Source organism: Artibeus jamaicensis, unplaced genomic scaffold, assembly GCF_021234435.1.
Source record: "Artibeus jamaicensis isolate MK-2021 breed Jamaican fruit bat unplaced genomic scaffold, CSHL_Jam_final contig_233, whole genome shotgun sequence".
NCBI classification, from domain to species: Eukaryota; Metazoa; Chordata; class Mammalia; order Chiroptera; family Phyllostomidae; genus Artibeus; species Artibeus jamaicensis.
Genome location: NW_026521486.1, coordinates 22,974,749 through 23,000,934, shown reverse-complemented (window position 1 = coordinate 23,000,934; position 26,186 = coordinate 22,974,749). Strand labels below are relative to the sequence as shown.

The following is a 26,186-nucleotide window of genomic DNA, read 5'->3' as shown; positions in this document are numbered from 1 at the left end:
TTGTTAGTTGTTGTATCTGGGTTGTGTTTGGAAGAGTAATAACTGTTGACCAAGAAATGAATGGGAGAAAGAATGTTATCAAATGAGGAACGACACATGCAAAAATTTAATTGAAAAATACTGTGTCAAATTTGGACAATCCAGGAAGTTTAAAAAGGCGAAAATGAGGTAGGCTCTCAAGAAAAGAAAGGAGGCAAAGATTGGCAAGAGTAACTGAATGATTAATGAAGACATTTTATGACATTTTGGGGCTTAAAAAAGGGTAAGTGACTAAAAGATGATCAGAATATTTATGAAATTTTCTTCCATAGCCAACAAAAAAACTTCCATAGGTTAATAGCTAACTCTTTTGCTAGCAAATCACAAGATCTAGGAATTCTCTTTCTCTCTCTTCAGGCAGACAAGAAAGGCTGTTTTACACAACTCGTAAAGACTAAAGTATTTCAGCTGCAACTGAAAAGGTATGGCATGGAGTTAAAAGTGGAAGCCAAGATCAGAGAAGAAGGAACAGGTTAGTATTATTTCTAAGTATTAATTCTTCATTTATTAATTTTTTAACTTTTGTCAAAATTTTATTCCATATAAAATACTTTATTGTTTGTAGGGACTGTGAAAATAGCAAGATCCCAGTTCTCGAGAAATTAGAAATCTAAAAAGAATTTATACGTGTGTGTGTGCATGCGTGCACAAAACCTGGCACAAAACACAGCCATGTGCCCTGACTTGTAATCAAACCAGTGACCTTTTGGGTTAATATCCAATTGCATGTACTTTGTATGTGCAAAAAACCCGGAAAGATTAAGAAAAAAAGATATGGATGGTATTTTATTGTGATGGAGTGAAGCGGGGATGAAGGTAGGAGGTGAATTGAATACATAGAACTATTCAAATGCGCTTATTTTTTTCAGGGTTGAAATTAACTGGGCATGGATCATGTAAAATCACCAATACCTTAAGCAAACTGGTATTTAAAAAAGTGGATTCATATTATAGACGTGGGCTCCCTTTCTTTGGGCAGGTAAAATATCTTTAATATAAGCATAATTTGGGGGTGTGGCTTTTAATAAAATGAATTTTCATATCACAAAATCAAAATGTATTATGTAAATTAATATTTATGTGTAGTAAGAAAATAAATTATAGCAAATTACAAACTTAAAAGGCAATGTCATCACAAAACCCAGAAAATCGAAGCACAATTTTATCAATCAACTTTCTAACATATCTCTATATTAATTTCTTCTGAGTAGTTTAGGCTGCATATTCTTTTAAACAATAATTTTATAATATAATTTTCTAAATAAAAAATAAAGTCTTTCAACTAGATGATTAATTTTTTAAATTATTGATAGTTTTTAATCTTTCTCAAAAAATATTTTTATTTGTTTCAAGTCTCAATACTGCTAGTAATATTGATAAATTTTAGGACCAAGATGCAATTTAGTAAATAATCAATTTTCTTTTATATAAGAAATGCAAGATTTCTGGGCATATTTGCTTTGTAGTCACTAATCTTTGAACTGACAGTATATAGCCAGTTTCCTCATTTCGGTGGCATAATATGAATTTTATATTGTCTTCATTTATTCCAGTATTTCATATTAAATTGACAAACTAATCAATACATAGATATGATTAAACAAGATCATTTCAGTTTGGTAGAAAAGCATGAGGAAACTGAAGACCTGAAAGATTAGTGTGACTTGGCCAGAAATTTAAGAAAGGTGGGAGAATGTCCAAAGCTCTAACTGTGAAACAGCTTTTCAAGAGCAAAGAATTAAGAAGTAGCCAGTGTGACTGGCTGACTTAGAAGGTATAACTATATTGACTGACTAGCTATAGGTAAGCTAAAATGAGCTTTAAGGGGCTTTGTAGTATATGTTTAGAATTTTGAGTTGAGAAATTACTGAAGATTTTAAGAATAACATGATTTAAAGCAAGGAGGAAGCAGCAAGAAGATGGACTGCATAAGATTAAATAGAAAGCTAATGGAAACCATCTGGGGAGAAATGTTGTGTTTTTAACTGGAATGGAAGCAATAGATTTGGAGAGAAGTAAATAGCAATAAAATATGTTTTACAAGGGAAGAGATAGAATTTGGCAATGGGTTAGATATAGGCAGTAATAGAGAAAATGACAGGAAAAAAAGACCTCAATATTTCTGCATAAACTACAGGATGGATAGAAGTATCATGTACTAAGATAGAGAACACCAGACATGAAGAAAATTTAGAAAGGTAACACCATGAGTCCACTTTGGAATATTTTCAGTTGAATGCCCATGAATTATCTAAATTGACATATCAAAAGTAGCAATAATTCAGAGGCCAGAAAGCAAATCTTATTTCTAGATTCTAAGATCTGCAGTAAATGACAGTGACCAAGATGTCAATGGTGAACACAACAAAGAATGGATGATGATGTTATAACTGTATTACACTAGAAACCACCTATCACTTTCTTATTTCCAGGTTCTTCTAGTTGATGAGAAGGATCAGCCACTCCCTAATAAAACTCTAACTGTCCTTTTGGATAACACTGAATACCATTCCCACTTTACTACGAATGAGCATGGGTTGGCAACTATTTCCATTGATACCACCAACCTCACATCTTCTTCTATTACAGTCACAGTAAGTGGAAAGCGCATCGGGAACCAAAAAGATAGAGATCACTAGGGCTACATAATTCGAGGACATGTGAGAAGCACGAGTCGAGGAATAAAACAAAAGATGATAAAGAGTAAAATGGAAGTTCAGCAATGTAGAGACTTAAATTTTAAGAAACAAAAAAATTCTTTGTTTTATTGTTGTCCAATTAAAGTTGTCCCAATTTTCCCCCGTTGCTCTCTCTCCACCCACCCCACACTCCCACAGAAACAAAAAGATTTTTGTCAGAATTTTATAGATTGGCTCTGTTAGGTTGGCTTTGTTAAATTGACTCTGTTTATAACATCATCTAGTTTCAGGAGATATTTATTAGATCACTTTGATATTCTCTTGAAAATTTTAATATTTTTACAATTTTATAATAAAATTACATTTTTCTTGGCTTCTTCGGTATACTACTTTTTGTCTTGTATTGAGTGTTCAAATGATCCTGTGTGATTTACAGCCATAAGGGTATTAAGAAAAACTAATTGGTCTTGATCGTGAGTGAATAATATCTACTAAATCAGTACAGTATAATCTAAAATAAACTTAAGGGAAAGTCATTCATAGATTATGTTTTATTTGGGAAAGAAGCCTGTAATAGAACAAAGCAAACATGGTTTATATAAAATTTTCAGCAAATTATAGAAAGTGACTAACAAATACAATATATAATACATATTAAAATAGACTATGTAAGACTTTTATTCCTTCCATTAGGTCATTTACAAAAAGGATTCCAGCTGTTCTAATAGCCATTGGCTTGAAGAAATTCATTCACGAGCACATCAAACTGTAAAGCATGTTTTTTCTCCGAGCAAGAGTTATGTTCACCTTGAACTTGTTGCTGGTACCATAGCCTGCGGGAAAACCCAAGAGATCCGGGTGCACTACATTCTGAATGGACAGACTATCAAAGATGAAAAGGAGTTAACCTTCTATTATTTGGTGAGAATGAAAGCCACTGTAGCTCTTCTCAATTGTGTAGATCCCAAAAGATTGAGTTCCTATCTAAGTAATGCCCTTTATCAAATACCAACATAAATATGTATATTTTTTGTTTTTATGCTTGAAGAGAAATTTTTAGTATATAAGTAAACACAAGATAAGAATCAAGAATACGTTCAGCAAGATATAAAATGTTAGACAATAATCTGGAAAAATAAATTTTGACAATAGTGGGAGAAGTAAAAATTAAAACAATAAAGTAGTAGCATTGCATACTTATAAAAGTTTGAATAATTGATGAAGTTTATGACTGGTATAAGTCCAGGGAAAAGTACCTTCACAGACATATTATAAATTAGTGTGATATTTTTAAGGCCAATATACCTATTTATGTCCCCAAATTAACATACTCAAAGCTAGTAGTTACCCAAGTAAGTCTTTACTACAAGAAAAATGTTATGTATAGAAAGTTCTGTATAGAAATATTAACTATAACATTCTCTAAAATTTTAGTAAAAAATTAAAAGTTGACAGTAAGTTACAATCTTAGCTTTATTGTTTCCTGCTTCTGTAGCTTGGTCAATGTACCAACTCTCATCTATGAAGAGAAAAGTCAGTCATCTCACTCTAATACTGGAGTTGGCATTTGTAAGACTTTATAAGATTACTATGTAAATTAAATATAATCCTAAAACTATTGAGTTCAGTGCATGGAACCCAGAGAGTGTCAATACATTTAGTTTTGTGGCTTTCTAAATGAAGACTATAGACAATGTTATATATATTTTACATCTGCCTTCATTATAGGTTGCTTTGCATATAATAGATGTTAAAATATTTTTTAAAGAATATGTAAAGTTGAGATAATACTTATAATGCAAAGTAAATATTAAGAAAAATACAAAAACCTTGTATAAGTATATGTTTGTCACTTAAAGCACATTAATTATATGTATAGGAATATATTAGAAGGGATATTTGAAGATCAAAAATAACTTCTGGGTTAAAGTAGTGAAATTTTTGTTTATTTATATGTTACCATTTTGATTATATTTAATATGTGCCCTTCAGAATAATATTGAGCACATTTCTCTCTGTCTCAGATTAAAGCAAGAGGAAGCATTTCTCAGTCTGGTATCCATGTGTTGTCCATTGAACAAGGGAACAGTGAGTACTCTCAGGATTTCCTAGTTTTTCTCTCATATTGTCAAAGCAAGATTTTATCAAGAATAAGTTATTTTTACATTAGGGAAAATTGTCTGCAATTCTCTTTCATAAACCAAACATGAGAAAACTTACACAAAAGTTTCATTTTAGTCTACTTAGTATTTTTCTTCTTTTTTATAGCATGTCTATATTTTATTTTAGAAATAAAATCTCTAAATTTTATTTAGAAATTTTCCTAAATCATAGGAAAGTTTCTATTATAAAGTGAGTATAATCCTAAAATAAAACATACTCACTTTATAATGATTTTTAAAATTCAGAAGATAATTGAAATGCAGAAAATCACCAAAGGAAAGTTTTACTCTGTATGTCTTTGTATTAGTTTCCTATTTCTTCTGTAATAGGCTACCATACACTTTATGACTTAAAACCATGCAAATTTATCATTTTATAGCTCTGTAGGTCACAAGTCTCACTGGGCTAATATCAAGGTGTTAGCAAGACAACTTTCATTCTAGAGCTTTAGATGATTATCTGTTTCTTTGCCTTTTCCAGCTTCTAAAGAACTTTCTCTCTCTCTCTCTCTCTCTCTCTCTCTCTCTCTCTCTCTCTCTCCCTCTCTCTCTCTCGGTTTAAAGGTAAATATTTATTAAAGTGGGAAATCGGATCAAGATAAATTGCCAATGCCATAAAACTATGTATACTAACTTTATTGGGATGATCACTTAGTACGTTATATAATATCTGATCACTAAGTTGTACACCTGAAACTAATATTGTATGTCAACTATAATTTAAAAGTTTAAAAATTATATAAAATATTGTATAGAAGAAAATAAAGTATTTCTAGTTCCTCATCCTTGCCTTTCTCTTTTAAACATTATTGTGATTATACTGGGTCCGCTTAATAAACCAATATAATCTCCCCATCTCAAGGGAAGATTATATTGAGTTAATCACATTTGCAAAGTCCCTTTTTCTATATAACATACGTAACATATACACGTATTTTTGAGATTATGACATGAATATCTTGGGGGATACATTGTTCTGCCTCTGGTCCACCCTCTGGTCTGAAAGGTTCACATCCATCTCACAGGTTAATTGCATGCACCTCATTCCAACATACCTAAATGTCTCAATACCTTATACCATTAACCCAAGCCCAAAATCTCATATAAATCTCATGAACTCAAAAGTCCCGAATGTCATCATCTGCATCATCTACATTAGATGTCAGTGGGGCCTTAAGTGTAATCAATTCTAGGACAAAAAGTGTTATCAACTCTCAAGAAAGTATGAAAGCTGCACAAACACTAGTTTTCAAGATTTAGTAAAAATCTTGGGTTCCTATTTCCACCCTCTGAGCTCAAGGCTTTACTCACAGAATCGTTCTTTCTCAGGAAGTATAGCATATGTTTGCAACTTAATATTTTAATCAGCTGGTTTCTTGTCTATAGAATTTGATGAGTCAAATATCCTTCTTTCATTTTATGCTGCCTTTGTCCTTTTTGGCCCACGCTGGTGGTGTTTACCTGCTGATACAAATTTCTCAGAAATTCTGAGGCTCTCCCATGTGTCATGTGGACTCACTCCTTTAAACAAGAATCTTCTCCACAGATTTTTCTTGAATAATTTTATCTCCCTGTTCAGCTCTTGGTGAGATAACTTAAGGGATCTGTGGTCTTTCTCTTCAATTTTCTGGAAGAATTTATTCAGACTTGTTTTTTGATTCCTCTAAATATTTGATAGAATTTATTAGTGCATCGCTCTGGGCATCAAATTTTTTCTGTGAGAAGGTTTTAGCTAGGAATTCATTTTTAAGTGAGTTGGTGCTTCTTTATTTAAAATAACAGCTAATCAAGTGAAAGCTAAAATCTGTTGTCTTTTCACATTTTTCCCCATAAGACACAACAGTGATAAACATAGCTAAATTAAAATGATGCTATGTTCTCTGTCAGAGCAGTTTTTAGCCCTAGTGTGAAATTGGAGATTATCATCTCAACTTTGTTCTTTAACAATTTTAAAATGTTATATTTTGCTATTTTTAATACTGGAAAACTGCATATGATTGATTTTTTTAAAGTCTCCATGCATGGTATCTCTTGACTAAAAGGAATCTGAATTGGTAAGTGCCCAAATACTAATATAGAGCCAAATAAAGAAAGATTCACTCACTTGAAGCTAGGGGTAACCACTTAGGAGTGTACAGTTTATATACATATGTGTGTGTACACATATATATATATATATAATTTTATTGTTGTTCAAGTACAATTGTCTCTATTTTCCCCCACCCCACAGATCCCCACCTCCCACCCTCAGCTTTGTCTGTGGGTCTTTTATACATGTTCCTTGATGACCCTTCTCCTTCTTCCCTCTGTTATCTCTCTCTCTCCTTTCCTCTGATTACTGTCAGTTTGTTCTTTATTTTCATGTCTCTTGTTCTATTTAGTACACTTGTTTGTTTCATTGATTAGGTTCCACTTATAGGTGAGATTACATGGTATTTGTCTTTTACTTCTTGGCTTATTTCACTTAGCACAATGCTCTCCAGTTCCATCCATGCTGTCACAAAGGAAATTCATTTGCTTTAATAGATTCAGTACAGTATAGGTTAGCTATTACTTCTTGAGTGAGATTTGATGGTATATACCATTCAATGACTTTGTCTACTTGTCTAAATTGTCTACTTTATTGTCATAAAACAGTCCACAATATTTCTTATACTTTTAATGGCTGTAATATCTATAGAAATAATACCTCTTTAAGTCAAGATATTGATCATTTCTATCTTCTCTATTTCTTAATCAGTCATGTTACAGGTGTATCAATTATGTTGATTTTTCTTAAACAAGTGGCTTTGGTTGAATTGATTTCTCTCTGTTTTTCTACATTTATGTCATGATATCCACTGATTTTTGTTATTTATTTTTTTCTTACTTAGCATATAATATACTCTTCTCAGTTTCTTCATGTGTAAGCTGAAGTAATTGATTGAGACCTTTCTTCCTTTCTAATATAATTATTGGTGCTATTCATTTTCCTCAAAATACTGCTTTAAATACATTCTACAAATGCTTACATGTGAATTTAAGATTGTTGCTAAGAGCATATCAAAGCCCAAAGTGCCTCATAAAGCAATTTCTTCCAAATTATTTGTTGTAATAGAGTTTGATTTGTGTAGGCAGTAAGTACCCAGAGGGGTGGAATGATAAAAAAAAGTATTTCTTTAAGAAAATAAGTATTTCATTTTATTTAATTGTATGAATGGTTGTTTTTTAATTTTCTGTTACTTGTAAAAAAACTCAATGCTAAATTTAAGTACTTTAGTGTATAACCATTTGTTAATAAAATTATTAATAAAATTAATTTCTGCCTATGTTTAATCTGGCTCCAGAAATCCACCTTCATACAGTTTCAGTATTATTATTTCAAATTTATATTGACCCTGCTGTTTTTTATATTTTCACTGCCAGCTGCCTTCGAATCTTTTGGAAGGCTATATTTTGTAAAGAATATTGTGCTACAAAAATCAAACTTAAAACATTATTTGAGAAAATTAAGCAGATACATTATATAAGTACTATGCAATTCACACAGAAAACAACCACTAAGATAAATGCAGAGAATTCTTTTATAAAGATGAGAGGCACAGTTTGTTTTATATGTGATTATTTGTACCTGTATCTCTGCTCCTTTGTAAATGATCTGAGGGTAGCGACTGTATTTCATTCTTTGAATTGTCCTCATGCATATGACAAGAATTGTGCTGATTTAGGCCATAGACAGCGATAATTAAAGATATCTAGAAGTTCTCTCTTAGCTTCTTTCTTAATAAATATTTTCTAATTTAAAAACTGAGACATGCACTAAATGTTTTTTTCTACCTAAGCAGAAAAAATGAACAAATTAACCTAAATCTTTAAGGAAAAATGTCGTTAGTTCAATGTATATCTATTGAACACCACTACATGCACGATGGTATAAATGCAAGTCTTTTCTTACTTTAGTATACTCCAAATATAAATAAGCTAAATTATTGGAGAAACTCTTCTTTACAAAAGTGAGAACTCTTCCCTCTTCCTAATCTATTTTCTTTTTTAAATTTATTTAATTATTGTTCAAGTACAGTTTTCTGTTTTTTACTCCCACCCCAGCCTACTTCCCCCCAGTGCTCCCCACTAATCTATTTTCTTGAACTTCCTTTATTCTCCAGTGAATGGAGTATTTTCCTTCTCCTTTCAAGTGGAGTCAGACATTGCTCCTACTGCTCAGTTGTTTGTTTATACTATTTTACCCGATGGAGAAATTGTTGCAGATACACAGGAACTTGAGATTGAAAACTGTTTTGCCAATAAGGTAGGTGTTTTGCTTAAGCCCTGTCCTTTTATCCAACTCTCTTTTTGAAGTGTGTAAAATAAGAACAATTGTACATTAAAAGACCGTCATATAGTGCTCCTAAAACTTGCCTCCAAAGGTCCTCTAAAGGCAGGGAATGATGCCATACCTTGAGAGATCTAGTGGGGTAGTCCAAATCAGATTGCCATTAGTGCAATTTTTTAAGTCTCTTGTTTTATCCTAAAACTTACATGAAATTAAGAATGTATTTTATTATAAACTTTTAATACCTTTAATTTTGAAATGTTTTGTTCCACATTTTTTAATTAAAATTGATGTTTCACAAGGATGTATCAATTTTATCTCATCATGCCAGCTTGACACACCTCCATGTACTACTACAGAAACCAGTAACTTGTGAGTTTAAATTTAGTTTGATAATACAGAACAAGGGGACATGTATGTACCCCATTTTGAGAAACACAGCCTGAGCACTCTAATAATGACTACAGAATAAAAACAACAGCTGCAAGTGAGATCTTCATATATTTCATAAAAACACATAGCTTTAAAGAGAAGCGTACTGAGGTATAAATAAGCACTATCCCAACAGACTGTGGCACTGTAATCTTAACATTAACAATCACACAGGATCCACCAACTTGAGGTATCTTTTAAAATATATATCTAGAAGGGCTTTTTAACATGGTTTTTTGGAGATTAAAACAATATGCATTTATAGCAAGTGAACATTTCTGTAATCAGAACTGTAGTTCATCTATATCTTAATATATATACTATGATCTAAAAAATACAGAAGGGATTCTGGTATAAATGTTCAATTCCACCTGCCTCGGAGAATGGAAGAAAGGATTCTATACTCAATTTGGAGGGTGGGGCGGTGGTCAGTCCCAGCCATCCTACAAAGGATGCCATTAAACCAGAACAGGTGTCCAAGAGCATAGTTTCTGTCCTGTTTAGATGTTCTGTGTGTTTTATATGAGCCAGAAGAAATTTCTGCTTTGAATTTCAATGCCCTCATTGATAATTATAGACAGTTAGTTGTTAAACCTTAGAAGGTCTGCGTTATGCTACAATTTCCAACACTCATGGTCTCTCTAGCAATGGTCTCTCTGTGGTGCAAGTCACATGAAAACTCTTCTGTAAAACCACAAACTTCCACGTAGAAGCTAAACTCCATACACATTTTATTCAATCACTTATGTCAAAAGTCTTTTAACTTATCATTGATCAGACATGGAGATCAGTTATGAAAAATAAGTAATTATAGATGAATATTTTATACTAAATATTTATACTAAATAGATGAGTATTTAGAAGAAAGTATAGCTTTTTTATTCACCACAAAAAAATTCTAAAAAGAGAACTATTAAAGTTAACAATTGAGGCCCCTACAAGTCAGACACTGACAGGACAAAGAGCAGAGTAAAGAGCGGGCTGAGAATGTGAAGAAGGATCCAGGTCAGTGTGAGACACCTGTTCCACCAAACCAATATACTTTCAATATTTTTTTCAATTTTGGTGGAGTAAAGAAAAACTGTTTTCTATTCAAAATATTTACCTTTTTTACCTCTATTCATATACCCCTTTTTTACTTTAAAAATAACAGATTTAGTATAAACATTACTTAATATGTAACAGTTTAAATTGCCTGTCATTTTTAGCTAGATGTAATTATTCATTGAGGATAACATTACTTAGTATAGGTTGGTACAGACTCTCAAAATATAAAGTCTTTTTTGGTTCTCATGTCCACAAAACATCTTATGTTTTCTAACATATCCACTTCTTAGCAAAATGTTTTTCAGTTGATTATAACTCTAAATAACTGACTTCATATGAGCATCCAAACATATTTTAATGAACTTAAGTTTTATAAAAATAAAAACACATGTTTAAAACAGAATTCCCCATAAGTAGCATTTTCATAAATAATGAACTATAGAGATGACTACTATAGCATCTTGAGGAAAAATCTGTTGCTTATTTTTTCATATATGTTTCATAATACATAAATCCCAACTATTACATTAATTCAGTAGATGGCATAACAGGATTATCATAGTTAAATTCAGCAACACAAGTCAAATATTATTCCATTAGATACACTGACTTTTTATTCCAATCCAAATCAGCTTTGAGTTCAAGAACCTAGGTTACCTGATGCCACTTAGTAACTATATTTTTAATTATTTTATGTTTTGACTATAAAAATCAGATTTTACCCAAACATAAGGAACCAACAGATTCACTTACCAATGAATCTCTTCCAGCCAGAGCAGAATCAAATATCTGAAAAAAAATTGTGTATGGACTTCCCATTATTTTATAGTTCTCATTCTTTATTCACTGTTCTTTGGATTTCTCAACCAATTAACTCTAAGGATAAATATTAGATGTTTCAGTTTTAAGACTCAATAAACCTCTAACCCTGATAAACATTATTACACTTCTTTAGAATGTCAGATGACTAAGACTGTCAGTGAGGGAAGACTTGAGTTGGCTGATCTCAGAGGTAAAGTGCAATTTTTCCCAGCATCTGCAAAATACACATATTCATCACAAAAACATTGCATAGAGAAAAGTCATCTGCAAGGTATTTTCTTTGGCATGTGTATTCTTGTCCCCATTCAGGATTCTAGTTCATTGTGATCAAAACCAATTTCTATTTCACCGGTTATATACGGAGTGGGAAACCTGCCTTAACTAGAGCCACATTTTCGGTTTACTCCAGAGATGCTTAACTGGTCATCCCTAGGTGGATTCACTTCTTAATCCTGCTCTAAAAAGGATGAATAGGAAGGAAGTATAGAGAGGACTAGGCCTAGCCTGAGGTAGAAGAGAGTTTGGGATTGTAATGGAAAATTTGCTGCTATAACCATATTCTCTTGACAGGTAAATTTGGGCTTCTCCTCAGCCCAGAGCCTGCCAGCCTCAGACACCAATCTGAAGGTCACAGCCACCCCTCAGTCCCTCTGTGCCCTTCGTGCAATAGACCAGAGTATGCTGCTCATGAAGCCTGAAGCTGAGCTCTCACCTCAATCAGTGAGTCCTATTTCTGTCTTGAATATTAGAAAATGCACATATGATAAGACCATTTTTGGAATTTGGAAGTTATAATTGCAAAGGACAAGTCCTTCAGCATGTCAGGTATAATGTATTGTTATGAATGAGTTGAAATTCATGCAGTTCCACAAAAGATAGTGCACAAGGGGCTCATGTATCATCTCATTTCATTCTCTATTATAATATATTCTCAGTGAAGGAACAGTCTTGCTCACCACTATATTCCCTGTGCCCAGCACAGGCCCTTATATATGAAAGATGCTCAACATATTTTAATGAATGAATAAATATATAATAGTTCTTTAAAGTAGGTTTTATTACCTCAATTTTATAAATGAAAAACAAAGCTAGGATCAACTAAGCAACTGTAGAAAGAATATGCCACAAACATATTTTAAAGGTGGAATTCAGACCTAATTTCACTCAGTGCCATTTTCACTGCACCACATTTCAAGTTCATATGTGAAATACCAGCTTTTTAAGCTTCCTCTAAAATGCAGGCACTTACTCACTGGTTTTAATTATGGACAAAAGAGAGTTTTCACTAAAACTTGTCTTTTAAAGATGTCTTTCATAATAAAACATTTTCAAAAGGGCCCTACAATTTCCAGGTCTCACGGTCCAATTTATTTAATTAACAGATATTCATGACATCTTGACTATAGGGTGGATAATGTGTTAGAAATCGTTCTAATGGTAAACAATCAGATGTTGTCTTTTACCATTTTAGACTTACAGTCTTGTGAGGTATTAACCAAACAAACAAGCCAACCACAAAAACATATAGAGATACCCAGTTTTGATAAGAATAATAAAAAAGAAAGAAACAGGATATTGAGATAAAGGAAAAAAGAGCTGAACAATTTTTGACATAGTGACTAAGGGTGTCTTCTTAGATGGTCAGATAATGAAAGGACTGGGGCAAGCATTACACTGAATGAAAGTAGTATGCCTGAAAGTGTTCCAAAACAGGATATGGCAGTCACTTGTCATGTAGTTGTGACAGAGGGGGATGGTAGAGACCATAGGTGGAATGGAAAGTAAGGAAGAACGTGACAAGTTCTGTCCTTGGAGTGCAGATTGGCATCAACAATAAAAGCAGTAGTAAATTACTGAAAAGTTCCAAGCAGGAGAGTGACAATTTACATTTATCTATTAAGAAGATCCTGTTTGCTGCTGAAAGTATGAGAATGAAAGAATAAAAAAATTGAAGAGGTTGTAGCTCAAATAAGAAATGACAGTGACCAGAGTAGAAGGTCCACATGGGGTCCAGCATGTGTTTAATGGCCTTTACACTATATACCTGCACAGGTGGCCTTATCTGGGGCAAAAGCTGAACTGAATTGATTTATTTCAGAGACAATAAGATGCACTTATTTTTTTTCTCAATTTAAATGTGGTCCTAAAATAGTAGGCTTTAAAGATTTTTTTTAAAAACTTGGTAAGAACTTAATCATATAAAGTGGGAAAGAAAAATAAATCAAGTATTTACAGACATTATTCCTGGATGATGGAATTATAAGTGGCTTTTGTTCTCTTGTCACACTTCTCGGTACTCGCCATATTTTCTGCTTTTTTTTAAAAGGAAGCATCTGGACTGTCAGACAGGTGACCTGGTTGTATTGTGACACAACCAAAATGGGATCTGAGACTGATCGATTAATTTGGTTTCTTTTTATATTAATTTCTTTTTTCTTTTTTATACTCATATATTTGTTTTTCTATTATATTTTGTTGCTTATGCTATTACAGTTGTCCCAATTTTTCTTCCTTTGCCTCCCTCCACCTTTGCCCCCACCCCACACTCCCACTGTCAGTCCCCACACCATTGTCCATGTCCATGGTCATACATACACATTCTTTGTCTAATCCTTCACCTTCTTTCATCCAGTCCTCCCCTCCCCTCTCCTCTCTGACAGCTGTCAGTCTGTTCCGTATTTCTATGCCCCTGATGCTATTTTGCTCATTTGTTTATTTTGTTCATTAGATTCCATGTAAGATCAAATGCAATTAGTTTTTTACAAAAGGCTTAGGATCCATAACCTTTAATATCTCTCCATGATTCTTTGTATTGTTTTTCATAATGTTTTCATGGGAGTGTTAAACACTACGATCTTTTAAATCCCAGACTGAATAGTATCAATTTAAAATTTTAAAAAACTACACAAAAGTTTTCTTTTCTCAATTTTTCAGGTCTATAATTTGTTACCAGTAAAGAAGCACTTTAATGCTGGATACGAAAGTAACGCGGATGGAGAGGCTGAAGGATGCATCAGTGTGAAAGACATAATTCACAATGGAATCCTTTACTCTCCAAGGCAGGTCTTGGATGGCGGCTGGGATGACGATGATGTTCACAGTATCTTTCAGGTAATTCTTTGTCCTAAAAACATAACCAAAATTGTTCTCTAGATCCTCATAAGCTGGAGAGCAAATAGACTTCTGAGCTGTAGAATCTGATCCTGAACCTGCCCCTGTTCCCAAACAAAACAATGATTAACTGAAAAACATTAAAACCTCAAATACATAGCCAACTTTGTATGGATACAGATATTTAATCATGAATTTTGGGGCACTTTAAATAGTGTATGGTATACTTTTAGGGCCCACAGCTTTAATTAAGTTGATCCCAAAGCTAATTTCTCACCACATGTGAGGAAGACATTTTCCATGGTGCCTCTGATACCTCTGGAAAGGTGAATACTCAATGGAAGCCATTATAGGAGTCATTTGCACAATAAAGGCATGTGGGATGAATGAATACACAAACTACAATACTTGAGCCATCGCCCTTGGTGCAGTAAAATTTCAGGAAACCGAAAGTAACCTTTCGTGAAGAAAAGATCTACAATACTTGGGGTAGAGATGTTAGCATGCTTTAGGGATATTAGATAAAATGAATGTCTTTGGGATTAACTATAAGTAGGTAGAGTTATAAAAGGGAGTTTATTCAGGTTGTGAGACTAAATTTGATCACTTCCAAAAAGGAATAAAAGGTCTCATTATGCCTGGAGGGAAACATGTTATTGATCCGTAGAGGCACAACCTAGCTGTGACCAATTTCAGCTTCCTCCTTCCGTAATCTTCAGAATCATAAGGTGGTGGAAGAATACAAAGAGGACTCTAGATTGATTAGCTCATTGTTTCATCTTTAACATTTATTTCTTTCTCCTTGTTCATATTGCTACCACCACTGGCCACTGTGCCTCAGAGTCCCACAGTTTCCAATATATTCTAAGACAGGACAGCTAGTAATATTTAACTGTGGCTACTATTGAAGAAAGAGGAAGTTGGAGACAGGTGGACTCTACAAATAAGGCTACTGCAGGCATGTGTGTTTTGGATGCAGAGGTTCAAGACAGTTTAAAAAATTGAGAAAGAAAGGAGGAAAAAATGAATTAAAGAAGGGATGAGTAAAGCAGAACCATTCAGGGAAAGCTATATTTCCCAATAAAACATAAACAAAGCAAAGTTTACTAAGACTGAAAAAAATCTCCAATCCTACAAATTAAAAAAATTAAAAATTACTCTCTGCAATGAAGCTATCAGGTGTGTATGTTTGTATACATATACACATAAATGACACATATATGTGCATGTGTTATACATATATAAACACATGCCTGTGTGTTCATTTGTATGTATATGTTATATACATATATATGTTATATTTGTTTGGGGAGGGAGGGAAGAAAACAACCAAGGCTAAAATACTCAGTTTCCTGTATACAAAAGATAATTAAAGAGGCATCAGCTGAGAGTACACAAAAATTTAGAAATAAGAATCAGAAGAAGTGGTTTCTAATTCTAATTTCCATTCATGAACTGGATACTCTGAAGTTTTTGTATCTTTATTTTTACTTATAAAATAGCTCTCTTCTCTATTATGTAGAATTTTCATGATCCTATGAGCTATATATATATAAATATATATATATATTAGTGAAAGTATACTGCAAACTTAAGAAAATATTCCAGTCTTAGGACTGGATTAGCAATATGCTCTAATAATTTTCTTCTAGTCTGCAGGATTAAATATTTTTACCAACTCAAAAATCCACAAGCCATATTTGTGTCAGCAGCTTGAAGGATTTCCAGTCTCATATTTGACCAATGTATATTATTCAGGTAAGATTTACTTGTCTGCTAGAATAACAGAACATTTTGTTATGTTATATTGTTCTTATAAAATAATAGAAAACAAAACAACAAAAAAGAAAAATGATTCTTCACTAGGTTGAGTGGGCATAAAAATTGTAACTAGTTTTCTTTTTTTCATTATTAGAAAATTTTATTATTCACTTTTCCTTTAAACATGTGGAATACCATAAATCACGTAAAAATAATCTTTAAAGTAGATGATCAGTTATATATATAAACTATCTTTAAATATTCTATTTCATTCTCCCCAACCACATTATTTTCTATTGTCATTCATTTACAGTTGTCCCAGTTCTTCCCCTTTTGCTCTCCTGTGTCCTGCCCATGCACCCCCTCCTACAGTCAACACCCACTGTGTTGTCTCTGTCTATGGGTCCTTTATATATGTTCCTTGACTTGGCCCTTCCTCATCCTTCCCCCATTATGCCCTTCCCCTCTCCTCTGGTCACTGTCAGTTCGTTATATATTTCCATATCTCTGGTTCTGTTTTGCTGTTGTTTTGTTGATTAGGTTCCACTTATAGGTGAGATCATTATCTTTCACCACGTGATTTATTTCACTTAGCATAATGCTCTCCAGGCCCATCCATGCTGTCATGAAAGATAGAAATTCCTTCTTTTGTTCTACTGTGTAGTACTCCATTGTGTAAATGCACCACTATTTTTTGATCCACTCATTTACTGATGGGCACCAAGGCTGCTTCCGGCACTTGGCTATTGTAAATCGGAGAACCATCGTTCCATTTTTACCCCAAATACTCAGCAATACTCTATACAAATTTTACATTTTGGTATTTATTACTTATTCTTTAATTCTCAGTTATACCACCTTACTCCTGTACCTTATTATTCTATAACTAAATTATTACTTATAAACCACATTAATTTACTTTCTTTGCCTCTGGTCTTTCTCTACTTTGGTCTGTTCCATTTACTGTGAAGGGATTTGATCCTTGAACACTGCTTTTATCATGTCACTTATCTCTCTATACATAGTACCTACTTCCAGGATTTGCAGAACTATTATACTTAAGGTTTTAAAAGGCCATGTCTAGCTCTATTTTATATATAACATATATTTTACATTTTATATATATTATACATATTATCTTTATACATCTTCTGATCTATGGAATAACACTTTTTAATCAAGCTAATGTCTGCCCTAACAAATCTAATTTATTTGTCCTAATCTTCATGGTATTTTATTATATAATTATACCTACTATTTACTCAACTATGTTAAACACAATCCCAAAACAGACATTTCTACTCCTAGGGGTAAGTTGTTTGGACCATCCCTTTATATTTCTGTGTGCATACTGGGATAGCCATTGCCTTGGAACACCTTCTCCATCCTCCTGTTTCTCCTCCTTCAATGATCATTCCAATGTCTGCTTTGAAAAAGTCTTTTTTGGCCAATCTAAAGACCATTTTCTGTCCTTTATTGAGTCTTTGTTGTCTATAAAATACTGCAGTATATCCTATTTTTATGTCTCCATATCTCATTCACTGTTGCTTTTTTTTAATCATCCCTAAAATCCTCTTGCAGAAGCTACTATCAAGCCTTCTAGTTTGAGTCTTACCACAAATGGAGAACATGCGATCATCAGTTCAGTGTAAAAGCAATGTTTGGTGTATTAAATTACTTGTTATTCTTCCCTCCACCAGTTGAGTAATCAGCTCAAGGAAATATATATTTGTTTTCATATCTAGAGAAAAATACATTCACCTCTATACTGAGGAAGTAATAGGATAAGCCTTCCTGTATAAGCAACAAGTTTGTAGGTTAAATTGTTCCAGTAATAAATATTCACTGAGCAGCTGCCCTTATTCCATTTGATTATTAGGCAACTATAAAAAACTAATGATAAAATGAGGTTTACATTGGGCCCTGAATGTTGTCTTTTCATAGCGCCTTCACCAAGCATTTCTGTAAGCTATGATGCTCCAATTTACCCTGTGATGGTAGGAGGAGCCCCTCCAGCAGAGGGAGTACAAAAGACAGTCCGGAAGTATTTCCCAGAGACCTGGATCTGGGACTTGGTGCCACTTGAGTAAGTTGAGCATTGCCTGGAATTTAGTTTAAGAGAAGATCTGCATTTTCCTCTGTGATTCCAGTGTTATCATTTGTTCCCGATCCTTTTAGTTCTACTGTGTTCCTTTCTGATAAATATTTAGGTTAATTGTTCGTTGCTCTTGTGGTGAAACAACGCAACTTTTTGTCTAATTTGGTCTTGAGGTACCTAAAATAATAGAAAGCAGGAAGCTAGTCTCATGCCTAAAAAGAAACAAAAAACTTTCAGAGACTTCAGTAATAGTGACAAAATTTATATAGTTTAATATTTACCACACTAGGTTTCTAAGTTATCATGCTTTAGGATCAGCCATGGTACATGCAAAAAAAAAAAAAAAAAAGGAGGGGGTGGGGATTCATTCACTGTCCTCCTCTTTTTATTTTCATTTAGTTCATCAGGTAACAGTGAGCTGGCAGTAAAGGTCCCTGACACCATCACACAGTGGAAGGCCAGTGCACTGTGCTTGTCTGGAAAAACAGGTCTTGGCCTCTCCCCCATCATCTCTCTTCAAGTCTTCCAGCCCTTCTTCCTAGAACTCACTCTCCCCTACTCTGTGGTGCGAGGAGAAGCCTTTACACTTAAAGCCACTGTGTTCAACTACTTGTCCCACTGCATCCGGGTAAGAACACTTCTCAGGAGATGAGCAAAATTAAAAGGAAGGAACACAATCACCTAGGTCTCCTAGGTAATATCTGTAAATCATAAATGAATGTGATGGAACTTAATTTTGGAATGGAACTAAGAGCAAACTACCTGACAGGTCCACGGCAGTAAGGTTATATTCATTTGGGGTTCTATATTATCTGTGTATTCCTAATTTCAGGTATTATTTCCACTTGATTACTCCATTTTTCACTCTACTAAAAAAATATTTTCCTTGTGTTGGTACAACATTTATCCTAATTCCTGTCAGTTTTTAATTCCATTATTGTAAACATCTAAATGACAAAGTATTTGACAGGATTTCCCATTTGAGCAATTTCTCAAAGCCTCTCGATTAGTATGCATTGTCCTTTTAGGCTTCAGTCCCCTATTACTGACCCCCTGCTTGTGGGTGGGTGTGGGGGACAGGTCAGCATAGAGCTGGAGGAGTCTCCTGCCTTCTTGGCTGTCCCAGTAAACAAGAATGAAGAATCTCACTGTATCTGTGGAGATGAGCAGAAAACTATATCCTGGGCTGTGACCCTCAAGTCACTGGGTAAGTGGTAATAATTTGCTTTCCTCTCTGACCCAAATAAATGTCTTTTTTCTTTAACAATGATCAGTTGAAATAAAAACATTATGTATATTGAGGAAATTGAAAAACAAAAGAACATTCACTATAGTGTATGTTCTCCCCAGGAAAAGTGAATTTCACAGCAACTGCGGAAGCCCTGCAGTCTGCGGAATTGTGCGGCAATGAGTTGCCTCAAGTCCCAGCGCTTGGACACAAGGACACAGTAGTCAAGCCCTTATTAGTTGAGGTATGCAGGTATACTTTCTCAGATGTTTATTATGTAATAGCATACTATCTAATATGTATGTGACAGTGACATTTAATTCCCATACGGATGTATCCACAACTCAATTTTATACTAAGATTTTCTCCTCTCCTAAAGGGTGACTGATTTTTCTCTTATATATCCAGTGTCACTTAATCTTCTTTATTTTTTTTCATGTAAAGCCTGAGGGAATAGAAAAGGAGGAAACTTTCAACTCACTCCTCTGTGCAACTGGTAAGTGTCAAAAATAAACAAAATTCTCATGTTTCACCACTTGCCAAAGTATGCGGTTATAGAATGCCCTTGGGAGAATGTTGTCCGTTGGGGAAGAAAACTGTATACTTTTCCATGTACAAATCTAAGGACATTTGATGAAAAACAACTTTTTTCCTGATGAAAGCATAGGGAAGTTAAAAGGCCCAAAAGGTCTTGGCTAATATTAAGGACAAAAGCTGACGTGTGTGGGACAGGATTTCTGCCAATACAAAACTGTGTCTTCCATACTTCTCTCTAAACGATTTTCAAAATACTGAAATATCTGTGTGACATTAACACTATTATTCAATTAATTGTTTAAACGTACTCAGATTTTTGTTAATTTAAACACTAATTATAAGAAAACCTTTAGGTCTACTCTGCTTTTGGAGCACATCCAGCACACTCTATTCTCTGGAGTCTTTTCACTTTTTGTTTCTTTTTCCTGGAAGTCTTTTCCCCAGATAGCTATAAATCTTACTCAATGAGTTACTTTAAGTCTCCAGTCACCTATGATTTTTTTTAATCAATGAGCTTTTTAGTAGGCAGTCCCCTCCCTCTACCCTGCACTTCCTGATTTGACTTTTCTTATTAGCTTACCCATATAAACACTCTACTTTAATTTTCTCTTTAATAAAACTTAACATCTACCATATTAAATATTGATTTGTTATTGCTCCCATTAAAATAAAAATTCCAGGAATTCAGGAGATTTGTTTTGAAAATTGCTGTATCATACTTAAAACAGAACCTATATTTGACACACACTTCCTACATATCTATGGCATAAATGTATTTTTTCTAAAAACTAACAATATTAGAAATTAACATAAACAATGAAGAAAAGGGAATAACTATACCATATGATATATGCATCAGAAATCTATAGAAATTTAGCACAAATATATATGCTTAATATGAACTACACTATGAGAAGAATCGTGGCTTTAGGAGAAATTTGGATTGCATCAAAGAAATTATGTAAGAAACAAGAGAAATGAGAGTTTAGATCTTGATATATAGAAGGAAAATATTCAAACAAAAACAGAACATATCTCTCATGTTTAACTCCCTTATATATGTCTTTTTTCATTAGAAACTGGAGCACCTGAAAAGTTGTCACTAAAAGTTCCTTCAAATGTGGTTGAAGGATCTGCCAGGGCCACGTATTCAGTTTTGGGTGAGTCTCCCAGCCCAAAGGAAGCGGCTGTCTATCTCCGTAATTCTACTGCATGGGGCCTCACCATCCGTGGTTAATGAGATTACTGTCTCTAGTCACTGGAGTGAGAAAAAAAGCACTAAACTAAGTATTGCATTGTGTATTCATCAGAAAGGGGATGGAATAGATGTTGTGATATATATATCTTGATATATTTTTAAAAGTATGAAGGGTCACCTCTCTGTGTCCTTATTGTCAAAGGATTGAGTATGTGGTGGTGCTTCTTAATATATTGGAACATAGTTGGTTTATACCAGACACGTCTGTCATCAGGAAAGATGTATCCTGTTATTCAGTTTTCCTTGTTTTATTCCTCCGTTCAACCATCTACTTTACTTTTCCTCCTCCTCTCTTTTCTTTCTACTTCTTGTGTTTCTTCACCTCCTATGCTTTTGTGTCCTCCCCTCCATTAAGTGAGTTGATCTCTCACTTAGCTAGTATCTATCTTCCCATACAAAAAAAAAAACAAACTTGAAGTTCTTTTGATTTTTCTACACCTTTCATTCCCCAGGTGATATACTAGGCTCTGCAATGCAAAATCTTCAGAATCTCCTCCAGATGCCTTATGGTTGTGGGGAGCAAAATATGGTCCTTTTTGTCCCTAACATCTATGTTTTGAACTATCTGAATGAGACACAACAGCTGACAGAGAAGATCAAGTCCAAAGCCGTTAGCTACCTCATTAGTGGTAAGAGATTACCCCAACACGAGAAATGTTAATTGAGTCCCAAAATATCTCCTTTAGGGAACTCAAATCTGTATTTCTTTGGTTAAGATTTGATCATTATCATTGCTGTAATATCCAATAAAATGTCCCACTATAGAATCAGAAAATTCATTAGCATCATTAAGTCTTAGAAATATCTTGATAAAAATAACAGTTGAGTCCCTATGACTCCTCAACAAGTATTGAGAAAAAAACAGTAATCCCCCATTGTCTCTGCTGTTTCACAAATCTATGAAAACTTCTTTTTCAGGGTATCAAAGACAGTTGAATTATAAACACAGCGATGGTTCATACAGCGCCTTTGGGGATCATGACGGTACAAGTCAGGGAAATACTTGGTAAGACAATTATTTCTATGTGCTCTTTGTAGATCCATAATATTTCAGAATTATGGAAATAGTTTTTCTCTGGTACTTGGAATTCTTTTTACGGAAATCTGTTATCCTTTAAAGACCTGTATGTGTGTTATCACACTGGGTGATCTCACCATTCATCTGTGAAAGCTTACCTGATCTGACAGCACAGTACATAGCAGTGAAATAAGGATCCCCCACAATGGCAATGTAAGGCAGAAAGTGTCATAATGAGAAGTGATCAAGGAAGAAGCTTCTACATTATATAGTAAGAAAGGGGACCCTGGAGAAGACAAAAGATTGTAATGTAGTAAAATCATTCAGAAAATGGGAGTTTGGGTGGTGAGAAGGCTTGGAGTCTCCAACAAATATTTCATGAGAAAAAGATAAGGAAAAAGCATCAACTCTGGAGAAACCAACAAAATTGAGAGATTTACAAAAAAAGACTTCGAGTTTTGGGAACCAACAAGAGAATATTCAGTGTTCTAGTATCATTTTGTCCCCAAATCGCCCCCATTGATCTCCTTCACTGAATTATGAAAATCGGTGTCTGGAGGCAGTGCACAGAGTGAGCTGGTCCTGATGGCTCGTCTTCTTTGCTGAACAGGCTCACTGCATTTGTGCTTAAGTCCTTTTCTCAAGCTCGGTCATACATCTTTGTGGAGGACTCACACATCACGGATTCCCTCACCTGGCTCTCACAGAAGCAAAAGGAAAATGGCTGTTTCCAGCACTCTGGATCACTGCTAAATAATGCCATTAAGGTGACGCCTTTAACATTGTTTCAGTCCTAACGATAGTAACATGTCAGAGGAATTATGCTCTATTCATTCCTCAAGTCTTGGAGACAGAGCTTTGAGGGAGGATGGTAGGCTCTAAAGCTTCTTAAATCTAGCAATTAATTAGCAGCTTTTTTATTGAGTAAGAACAGTGTGCAAAAAAAACCCCAATATATTACTAAAAGTTAGGGAAAAGGATTCAGGGCAGATCTGAGAATTTTAGGGAGGGAGGAGAAGGTGAAAAATCAATAATATTACTCAAATAAAGATACTTTCTAGTGAAGATGCCCAAGATGAAATATAGAGTTAGCTGACTCTGGCTACTTAATATTGAAGTGCTTCAGTGTCTCTGCCTCTGACTCTTACAGGGTGGAGTAGATGACGAGGTGACACTCTCTGCCTACATCACCATTGCTCTGCTGGAGATGCCACTGCCTGTCACTGTATGTACTAGCACACACCCTGTACCTGCTTCTCACAAATGTTAAGGGGGAATAATCATAAATCTCTGAGAAAAATGAGTTGTGGTTTTGTGTTACTTAATTTTGGTATATTGCACTGGAACATAAAGAACTACATCCATTTGGATGCTGCAGAGGAAATTATTCTCTGGTCCAAACTGTGAGGTTGCACGGCACGTTTGGGCTTTTAATCAGGGATTAGCCTGGGAACAGTTCATTATCCTAGTTCTGCTATCTTAAGATGTCCTTTCATCTTCTTCACAGCACCCAGTTGTCCGCAGTGCTCTATTCTGCCTGGAAAGTGCATGGGCATCCACTTCAGAAGCCCAAGGAAGTTTTGTCTATACCAAGGCATTATTGGCCTATGCCTTTGCCCTAGCAGGAAACCAGGCCAAGCGAAGTGAGCTGCTTCAATCACTGGACAAAGAGGCTGTAAAAGAAGGTGAGAGCCACTCCTGAAAAATTTACTTCCAAAAATCACCAGTTATCAGAAGAAGGGAGAGGACCTATTGAACTCACACTTATTATTCTATATTATTCTAATTATATTATATTTAGTATATTATAGTATATTATTTATCATATATGTGATGTTATATTCATTACATTATATTATATTACATTGTGATATAACAAGAATAATTATCATTGATCAAAAATAATTCTCTAGGTAACATGAATCATTCTGCCAATTCATACCTTATTGACTTTATACAGCCCCAATTCTAATATCATACAAGTATGTAATGAACAGAAAAGCACAATGGGATTTACTGGGAACTTAATTTACTTTCTTGGCAAAGATTTGATAGATCAGTGATTACTTACTGATTTTTTTTACTTCATTTATATCAGTTCACTAGGTAAGCTCTATAATGATTTCACTAATTAGATTCTGAAACCATTCTCTAAGCTTATGATTCTTTTTTTTTTTTTTTTCATTTCAAAGAGGACTCAATCCACTTGCAACGTCCTAGGAAACTTCAAGAAGCTCAGACATTCTATTATCAACCTCGGGCTCCTTCTGCTGAAGTGGAGATGACATCTTACTTGCTCCTTGCCTATCTTACCTCCCAGCCTGCCCCATCTTCAGAAGACCTGTCTGTAGCCTCACGTATTGTAAAATGGATAACCAAGCAACAAAACCCCAATGGAGGCTTCTCTTCCACTCAGGTCTGTGGAGAGACTCTAGGAAGAAAAGATACCTATATAGATACAAACATATTCTGAGTTGAAAAATTGTAGAGTGTTTCTGATTCATACTTTCTTTATTTCTCCATCACCACAAAGGTTCAAGCCTCGTTATTATATATATGGATTACTGCTCTGTCCTCCATACAGTCCCCTATCTTTTCTTTTTGGTTGGACCCTTAACTGTAAAATAGACCAATCTTCCTAATGTAATGTTTTTATAACATTACTTTCCTGATAACATAAATATTTTTTATTTTTTATTTTAATTGTAGTTCAAGTACAGTTTTCTGCCTTTTCCCCCACCCCAGACCACCCTTCCAGCCTTCCCCACTTCCCTCCTGTTTCTACCCCACCCTGTTATTGTCCATCTGTCCTTTATACTTGTTCCTGTAAACCCTTCCCCTTTTCCCCTGAAATTCCCTCCCCTCTCCCCTCTGGTCACTGTCAGCCTTTTCTCTATTTCAGTATCTTTGGTTATATTTTGCTTGTTTGTTTGTTTTTGTTGATTAGGTTCCTGTTAAAGGTGAGATCATATGGTATTTGTCTTTCACTGCCTGGCTTATTTCACTTAGCATAATGCTCTCCAGTTCTATCCATGCTGTCATGAAGGGTGGGAGCTCCTTCTTTCTTTCTGCTGTGTAGTATTCCATTGTGTAAATGTACCATGGTTTTTTGATCCATTCATTTACTGATGGGCACATAGGTTGCTTCCAGCACTTGGCTATTGTAAATTTTGGTGCTATGAACATTGGGGTGCATAGCTTATTTCGAATTGGTGTTTCAGGGTTTTTAGGATATAATCCTAGCAGTGGAATTGCTGGGTCAAAAGGCAGATCCATTTTTAGTTTTCTGAGGAAATTCCATACTGTTTTCCATAGTGGTTGCACCAGTCTGCAATCCCACCAACAATGCATTAGGTTCCCTTTTCTCTGCAACCTCTCCAATACTTGTTGTTTGTTGCTTTTTTATGATGGCCATTCTGACCAGTATAAAGTGGTATCTCAGTGTGGTTTTAATTTGCATCTCTCTGATGGCTAGTGGTACTGAGCATCTTTTCATGTGTCTCTGGAGCCTCTGTATGTCCTCCTTGGAGAAGTGTCTGTTCAAGTCTTTAGCCTTTTTTTAAAAGATTTTATTTATTTAATTATTTAGAGGGAAAGGGAAGGAGAGAAGGAGAAAAATATCAATGTGTGGTTGCCTCTCATGTGTCCCTTTCTGGGAACTGGCCTGCAACCTAGGCATCTGCCCTAATTGGGAATCGACCCCTGATCCTCTGGTTTGCTGG

At 34.5% G+C, this 26,186-nt stretch overlaps 1 protein-coding gene across 1 annotated transcript in view; it reads left to right on the top strand.

The window, feature by feature from the left end:
- LOC119065753 (pregnancy zone protein-like) overlaps positions 1-26,186 on the top strand; it is a 42,782-nt gene that overhangs the window by 10,973 nt on the left and 5,623 nt on the right. Inside the window, exons 9-29 of the mRNA XM_037167909.2 lie at positions 397-511; positions 909-1,018; positions 2,472-2,633; positions 3,372-3,599; positions 4,703-4,766; positions 8,986-9,128; positions 12,024-12,173; positions 14,388-14,564; positions 16,217-16,322; positions 18,270-18,411; positions 18,823-19,051; positions 19,504-19,630; positions 19,774-19,895; positions 20,096-20,147; positions 21,265-21,348; positions 21,899-22,075; positions 22,365-22,452; positions 23,075-23,231; positions 23,615-23,689; positions 23,972-24,149; positions 24,657-24,880. Of these exons, the coding sequence (XP_037023804.2) occupies positions 397-511; positions 909-1,018; positions 2,472-2,633; positions 3,372-3,599; positions 4,703-4,766; positions 8,986-9,128; positions 12,024-12,173; positions 14,388-14,564; positions 16,217-16,322; positions 18,270-18,411; positions 18,823-19,051; positions 19,504-19,630; positions 19,774-19,895; positions 20,096-20,147; positions 21,265-21,348; positions 21,899-22,075; positions 22,365-22,452; positions 23,075-23,231; positions 23,615-23,689; positions 23,972-24,149; positions 24,657-24,880 (2,910 nt within the window). The remainder of the gene's footprint in view (positions 1-396; positions 512-908; positions 1,019-2,471; positions 2,634-3,371; positions 3,600-4,702; positions 4,767-8,985; positions 9,129-12,023; positions 12,174-14,387; positions 14,565-16,216; positions 16,323-18,269; positions 18,412-18,822; positions 19,052-19,503; positions 19,631-19,773; positions 19,896-20,095; positions 20,148-21,264; positions 21,349-21,898; positions 22,076-22,364; positions 22,453-23,074; positions 23,232-23,614; positions 23,690-23,971; positions 24,150-24,656; positions 24,881-26,186) is intronic.